The 8388-nt window shown below is 44.1% G+C and overlaps 1 protein-coding gene across 1 annotated transcript in view; it reads left to right on the forward strand.

Annotated features, from left to right (window-relative positions):
- Positions 1-6395, forward strand: part of LOC306918224 (uncharacterized protein) — a gene marked incomplete at its 3' end in the record, with an annotated part of 8231 nt that extends 1836 nt beyond the window's left edge. Inside the window, exons 9-16 of the mRNA XM_079531097.1 lie at positions 683-733; positions 1689-1784; positions 1951-2007; positions 2351-2470; positions 2984-3037; positions 5207-5341; positions 5503-5994; positions 6222-6395. Coding sequence (XP_079387223.1) covers positions 683-733; positions 1689-1784; positions 1951-2007; positions 2351-2470; positions 2984-3037; positions 5207-5341; positions 5503-5994; positions 6222-6395 — 1179 coding nt within the window. The remainder of the gene's footprint in view (positions 1-682; positions 734-1688; positions 1785-1950; positions 2008-2350; positions 2471-2983; positions 3038-5206; positions 5342-5502; positions 5995-6221) is intronic.
- Positions 6396-8388: the final 1993 nt, after the last annotated feature.

Consider the following 8388-nt stretch of genomic DNA (forward strand, 5'->3'; position numbering starts at 1 on the left):
GTCACTGCTTCATGGTAAATATCGTAAATGGAGCATTTCAGAGTCTTGCTCAAGGACACTTTGACATTAACTAGCTACTGTATCCCTGAGTCACTGCTGCCCCTTATTGGTTTGTGACAAGGGATACTCTGTTATCATATTAGTTACTTGCACAAGCAGAGCGCACAAGTAATAGTTTTAGTCCAGTGCTTCGATGCGTATGTCGCCATTTGATATGTATGCGCCGTGCCAGCGTATGACGTAATGACTACTTGTGCTTGATATGGCAGTGGTGTCAGATTACATACATGTATACATAGGGGCATTACCTTTAATCCTCCCGACACTAAAACATATCGTCAACATCAAAAACCAATTACACCCTGGCATTGGGTCCTTTAATCCACATCTTTATTACGTCATCATTGAGAGCTAGTTATACCCTGACGTCATATGCTGCTACGATACATACGCATCAAACGGGGCAAGTAACCACAGTATAACGCTAATCAACTTACAAATTACATATACATAGAGGCATTTCCTTTAATCCACCCGACACTGATCGACATATAAGTCACCAGCGGTCGACAGTACTTGCGCTCTGCTTGCGCACTTACTTGTGTGCAACAAGCAAGTAGGCACTCGACAGAGTGCAGTTCTAGTTTACTTTGTGCTCATCAACCTGCATTTCTCCTTTCAGACCAACCAGCCTACCGTTCCTTGGTCGCAGCAGCAGCAGCAGCAGCAGCAGGTTTGTCATCTTTAACCACTGAAACCCTGTATTGTTTTATGGTGGGGAAGACCTGCCCAGTTCAGTGGGCACACCCCATGATGAACAATACTGTATCTGCCTGTGTTGGCAGTACACACTTACTTACGTACTGAATGTTCCAAAGGTTTCCTTATCTTAACATTGATCAACAATACCTGACCACAGTACCTCATTAAAGCAGGTGTGATTCCTGCCTTGATATGTACGACTCGGTACTATAACCAGTTGAGATGAGTGGGAAAAGAGCTGCAAGCTCGTACGGTGTCACAGATGTAAGACAATATGAGCTTGTAGATCTGCTATTTTTGAATAGCCAAAGCACAAATGTTACACAGATGTAGTCTAGTGTTTAATTAAAGGCTGGAGGGTTGATCTAATCCTAAACTCCAAACCACACCAATGGGTCGCCAGGCAACGCCTTGCAACCAAATGATTGCAAGTAGACACATGTAGTTGCAAGCCACCATGGAATTGAAACGCTTGGGTTGACAATGTGCCAATGTGCAACAGGCCATATCACACCAACCTTGCTTTAATCCCTGTATGCATGTGTTTAACCCATTGTGACCTGAGATCAGATTCTAAAAGTGTCTTCTACATCCTGACAGTTTTCTGAAAAAGTCGTTCTTCGATTTTCCAAAAATAGCAGACCTACAAGCTCATAGCGCTATGAGCTTGTAGAGCTGCTATTTTTCAATAGCTAAAGCATAACATAATGCTAACACCAAAAGGGGTTCCTCCCCAAAATGGGTTAACCAATGGAGTGTATTAGAAATAGGTTGTGACAACCACTACGTTGGACCTGTTGCAACACAGATTTCCATGTATTCAGAAATAGGTTTTCTTTGACATAGAAGGTTTCCATTTGACAACAGTATTATTGCGGTGTATGATTTAATGCATGGTCACATTTCCTTTCTCTTTTCATCCACAGGTGGACTTGCCAGAGAGTTCCATCCCACTCAACCCTGTCTGGTTTAGCCCTAGCATCTTGGATGCAATGAATGTGGCTGCTCCATCAGGTGGAAAGGTAATTTCATTGAAAAGTTTACATTGTTTTGCGTCTTTGTGTTTTAATGTACACTCATCTAAATAAGTAAAAGGTACACACAGGGTTTGCAGTGTCCACTGTTTGACATTATAAATGTATTGGACAATGTTTGACTATGCATCATTAGCTCTGTTTGTATACACAGGTCAGTCCTAGGACATCACACCGCGAGGTGAGAGTGCCTCATTCACCCGTTGCCACGGTAAGGAGTTTGTAACCTGTAACTCCGACACTGTTTAGTTTTAGCCACAGTCATGTTTTATCATTGTTGTATCATAGTTCAACAAACACAAAATCTCACTTCTGTGAAGTGAAGGGCGCTCTAATCATCCATCATCATTCATCATGTCATTATGGCCAATCACAATATGCGTCCTCACTTTTGTCTTCAATGGTTGTGTTGCTTTTTAGCTAGTGTCGTGTATTACAACTATTATGTGTATGTGTATGTATTATGTGTATGTGTATTACAACTATTCCACAATCTGCAAATGCTAAATGAGTCTGAAACTACACCTGCATCATTAGCTCCGTTTGTATTACAGGTCAGTCGTAGGCCATCGCCCTCCACCTCTCCAGTGACACCACTGCCCGTCAGAAGCGTGTCTCCGAGAGTTATTGTCAGCCGTCAGATCAGCAGACCAGCTCGTTCACCTGTTGCCACAGTAAGGAGTTTGTAACCTGTAACTGTGACGGTTGCATGTGTTTGGTCCGACGTACTAACAGCCCGACAGGCATAAGTCTGACGACCCTACCCCAACCCCTAAACCTAACCTCACAGGAAGCCACGGGTTAGTTTGAACCTGCCACGCATGTCGGGGGCCACGGGTTAGTTTTAACCTAGACTGGAACTCATCTATGCTTTCTATGGCATAGGCAGCTCCCGGCAGGATCCGCCAGGAGAAACTAGACGCAGCTGCAGGACATGAGACTAATTAATTAGGGAGAGAGAGAGGAGTGTGTGCGTGTCAATTTAACAAAGGTGCAGACACATTTTTAACCTGATACATGTTAGTTTTTACCTACCACGCATGTCAGTAGCCACGGGTTAGTTGCAATCGACAACGCATGTTGTGGGACTAATGCCTGTCGTTCTGTTAGTATGTCTGAACAACATATATTTTTATTTAGTTATTTACTGTTATACATCAAACTGCATGTCTTATTTCTCATTACAGACGAGCCAGCCTAGTGTGCAGTCTACTACAAGGGGGCTCGTTCGGGAGCAGCAGGTTTGTCATGTTTTATCATAGTTATGTAAAAACAAAATCACACTTGTCTGAAGTGAGTGGCACTCTAATCAGTTGTTGCGTTTGCATAGAGTAGCCCAGGTGAAAATTATACTTTGTTAATGATTCAAGGTCAAGTTGACCACCTCTCACACACGCGCGCACACGCACACACATACACATGCACGCACTCTGTCTTCCTATTGGCCGGCCTTTACAGAGCCATAACTTTGGTTTGCAACATGCTACAGCCTCGCAATTTGGTCCATAGATGTAGACCACCAATAGGAACGGAGCTGTACTTGCTTAAGCCCCGCCCCCTCTGTATTCCTATTGGCTGGCCTTTACACAGCTATAACCACCAATGGGAATGAGCTGTACTTTTTGCTTAAGCCCCGCCCCCTCTGTCTTCATGTTAGAATGCTAGCATGCTAGCATGTTGGGATGTTAGCATTAGCATGTTAGCATTAACATGTTGGCACATTAGCACATGTTGGCATGTTAGCATGTTAGCATTGGCATGTTAGCATTAGCATGTTGGCACTAGCATGTTGGCATGTTAGCATGTTAGCATTAGCACGTTAGCACATGTTAGCATTAGCATGTTAGCACATTAGCACATGTTAGCATTAGCATGTTAACATGTTAGCATTAGCTTGTTAGCATGTTAGCATGTTAGCATTAGCATTTAGCATTAGCATGTTAGCATGTTAACATTAGCACGTTAGCACATGTTAGCATTAGCATGTTAGCACATGTTAGCATGTTAGCATGTTAGCATGTTAGCACTAGCATGTTAGCATTAGCTTGTTAGCATGTTAGCACTAGCATGTTAGCATTATTATGTTAGCATTATTATGTTAGCATTATCATGCTAGCATGTTAGCATGTTAGCATTAGCATGTTAGCATTATTATGTTAGCATTATCATGCTAGCATGTTGGCATTAGCATGTTGGCATTAGCATGTTGGCATTAGCATGTTGGCATTAGCATGTTGGCATTAGCATGTTGGCATTATTATGTTAGCATTATCATGCTAGCATGTTGGCATTAGCATGTTAGCATTAGCATGTTAGCATGATAGCACTAGCATGTTAGCATGCTAGCACTAGCATGTTAGCATTAGCAGGATAGCATTAGCATGTTAGCATGTTAGCATTAGCACGTTAGCACATGTTAGCATTAGCATGTTAGCACATTAACGCATGTTAGCATTAGCATTTAGCATTAGCATGTTAGCATTAGCATGTTAGCATTAGCATGTTAGCACTAGCATGTTAGCACTAGCATGTTATCATGCACGTTATCGTTAGCACTAGCATGTTATCATGCACGTTATCATTAGCATGTTAGCACTAGCATGTTAGCACTAGCATGTTAGCATTAGCATGTTAGCATTATTATGTTAGCATTATCATGCTAGCATGTTAGCATGTTGGCATTAGCATGTTAGCACATTAGCACATGTTAGCATTAGCATGTTAGCATGTTAGCATTAGCTTGTTAGCATGTTAGCATTAGCATGTTAGCATTAGCATGTTAGCACTAGCATGTTATCATGCACGTTATCATTAGCATGGTAACACTAGCATGTTAGCACTAGCATGTTATCATGCATGCTAGCATTAGCATGTTAGCATGCATGTTAGCACTAGCATGTTATCATGCATGCTAGCATTAGCATGTTAGCATTATTATGTTAGCATTATCATGCTAGCATGTTGGCATTAGCATGTTAGCATTAGCATGTTAGCATTAGCATGTTAGCATGATAGCACTAGCATGTTAGCATGATAGCACTAGCATGATAGCACTAGCATGTTACCATGTTAGCATGTTAGATAGTATGTTAGCATTAGCATGCTAGCATGTTAGCATGTTAGCATTAGCATGTTTGCATGGTAATGTTAGCATGTTAGCATTGGCATGTTAGCACTAGCATGTTAGCATTAGCATGTTAACATTAGCATGTTAGCACATTAGCACATGTTAGCATTATCATGTTAGCATGTTAGCATTATAATTTTTGCCTTAGCATGTTAGCATTAGCATGTTAGCATCAGCATGTTAGAATTAGCATGTCAACATGCTAACATGCATGCTAACATGCAGCCAATATTATATTACCATTATCATTGATGTGTATGATTTGACGTACTTTGCTCCACAGGTGGACTTGGCTGAGTGTTCCATCCGACCAGATCCTGTGTCTTTTCCCCGTGACTTCTCAGATGCGATGGATGCTGCCGTCCGATCCCATGTTTCCAGCTATGTGGGTCGCCCAGCTATTCCATGTGGCAGCGAGGTAATTTGGATGCAATGTTTATGTTGACATTGAAGCGTTTTAAAAAGTTTCTCTCCCTTTCTGACCCAGATAAATTGGTAAAATCTAAGAATGTTTATACTGTCCAAGAGGCGCTATGTCAAATGGTGATGAAACGGTTTGTGTGCTCTTGCTTACATCAGATGTCCCCTGTTGAACGTCGGGAGAAGAGTGCGGTGAGGCAGAGTCAGCAGCCTGTGCAGTCAGTGAGGGCAAGCATCTGTCAAGCGGACATAACCTACATCAACCCCTATAAGCCTTGGCTAGGCAAGTTGAACAGTCAGTGCACCTGCATGGCGCTCACCTTTCTGGCTTTCCACACTGATGGAGTGCGTTTCAACACATCCTCCCTTGACAAAGTGCTTTATCAGGGAGATGATCTCTACAAAGACAATATACGCCACCTTTTTGTGGAAAACCATGAAGCAAAGCTTACGTTCAGGAATCTGACCATAGAGGAGATGCCAAAACAGGTTGTCGTTGAGAGCAATTTCTACAGTGTCAATATGTGGTATGTGAAAGTTGGTTATGTGAACCCATCAGCCAAACACCACACTAACATACCTAAGGATATGCTGTTTCTGGAGCAGGAACTGAAGTGCCTGTCGCAAGAGGTCACCCGTGCTTTCCTGATTGTAAGTCCCGAATGCTTTGCAGTGTTCCGTGACACATCAGGACGTTATGGCGTTTTTGACTCCCATTCGAGATCTGCGACAGGTTTGCCGATGCCTGAAGGAAAAGCTATTCTACTGACGTTCCAAGATCTGAGTGGTTTGGTCCGCCACTTTGACATGCTTTTCAAAGAGCGTTCTCCTTTAGCGCGGTATGAGTTTGTGCCTGTTTCATTTGACCATCACTCCAGCGACGCTCCTGGACCGTCAACAAATGTGACACGTGCGCAAGCTCCTGCAACAATCGACCATGGCTCCAGCGAGATTACTGCAACGTCAACAAGTGTGACAAGCACACCAGCTACTGCAGCAATCGACCATGTCTCCAGCAAGACTCCTGCACCGTCAACACATGTGACAATTAGAGCAGCAGTACCAACAGTGCGGAGCAACAGGTGGCATGCAAAGCAGGGTCTGCAGCGAGCACCACAATTGGTGAGTGCCACTATGTGTCAAGGTGACATACGCACCAATCCTGAGTCAGAGAGGTCAAACACTCAGTGCACCTGCATGGCTCTCACCTTTCTTGCCTACCACAATGAGGGAGTTGGTTTTGACACGGCCTGCCTTGACAAAGTGCTTGTCCAGGGAGATGTTCTCTACGAAGACACAATACAGCATCTGCATTTGGACAATACGCATCAGTCAGATCTCTTGACCATGGAGCAGTTGCCAAATCGGGTCTTCGGCGAGAACAGTGTTTACACCGTTCGCATGGACATGTCAGACCTGAAAGTTGGTCCCTTGAACAAAACAAAAGGAAAGAATTACTCCCTTGCCAAACAGCTGCAGTGCCTGTCAAATGATCTCACCCATGCAGTGTTGATGGTTCATCCTGAATGCTTTGCAGTGTTTCGGGACAGATCAGGACGCTACGGGTTGTTTGATTCACACTCAAGAAATGACTGGGGTATGCCAATATCTGGAGGAAAAGCAATTATGTTGACTTTCCAAAACGTGACTGACTTGGCCTGCCACTTGCGCCTGGTCCTCAAAGGCCGTCCTACTCATGCGTCATATGAGCTCTTGCCTGTTGTCTTTGAAATTGACCAGACACCAGTGGCACCACCTCACAGTGTGCCCTCCCTTGACCACGGCTCCAGTGAGGCACCAGCGGCACCACCTTACAGTGTGCCCTTCTTTGACCACGGCTCCAGTGAGACTCCAGAATATCATCTTTCCAAACTAAATAAAGCAAGGCGAATAAAGAATCAGCGGAAACTTGTGCAGAAACAGCATGAGTACAAGAATGAATCCAGGACCACACGCTGGCTCACTGATGCTGGATTCCGTGAAACACATAAAGCCTTCATGAAAAACTATTGGAAAAAGAGATGGAACACTGATGCTGATTTTCGTGAATCACACAACAAGAAGCAGAACAACAGATGGAGCACCGATGCTGTTTTCCGTGAATCACACAAACGGAAGCAGAACAACAGATGGAGCACCGATGCGGTTTTCCGTGAATCACACAAACGGAAGCAGAACAACAGATGGAGCACCGATGCGGTTTTCCGTGAATCACACAAACGGAAGCAGAACAACAGATGGTGCACCGATGCGGTTTTCCGTGAATCACGCAAACAGAAGCACCATCAAAGATATCACAATGAAGCTGAATTCAGGCGGCGCCATATACAACTGTGCACCAAGAACAAGATGGAGAGACTCGCAGCAGATACTATACTCCGTATCCACCACAAGTTGCAGTGTGCTATGAGACTAAAGAGGAAATCCATACATATTGCAAACCGCCAGTCTCTACGTGAAATGGAAGCTCTTATGAAAGTTCACATGTCGAAATTCCGAGAACGGATTAAATTAGGGCCCACATTTGTGTGTACGGTGTGCCACAGAGTTTTGTTCGGCAATCAGGTCCTATGGTGCAACAGGGCAAAGTACCTCAAATTAAACCCACACCTGGTAACTGCTTGCTTGACAGCCAAGTATGTGCACATATGTGACTGTGAATGCTCAGCCCCGTGTGACGTTGCAAATGAGAGAAAACAGGAGTATATCTGCTACAGCTGTGACGACAACCTAACAAAAGGGAGGATGCCATGCATAGCAGCTGCTAATAAGCTGGAACCAGCACCCATTCCCCTAGAGCTGCAACTGTTGAATTACCTGGAAAGGCAGCTAATCGCAAAGTACATACCCTTTGCTAAAATTATTTCGTTGCCGAAAGGACGGCAAAGGGCAGTGCATGGTCCAGTTGTGTGTGTACCGTCGGAAGTGGAAGCCACGGTGAATGCTCTGCCGAGGTCCAGACATGAAGACCAGCTGTTGCAGGTTAAGCTGAAGCGGAACATCAAGTACAAGGGATATCAGCACTTCCACACGGTGAACATGACA

This window comes from Electrona antarctica (genome assembly GCF_951216825.1).
Source record: "Electrona antarctica genome assembly, contig: scaffold_177, whole genome shotgun sequence".
Taxonomy (NCBI): Eukaryota; Metazoa; Chordata; class Actinopteri; order Myctophiformes; family Myctophidae; genus Electrona; species Electrona antarctica.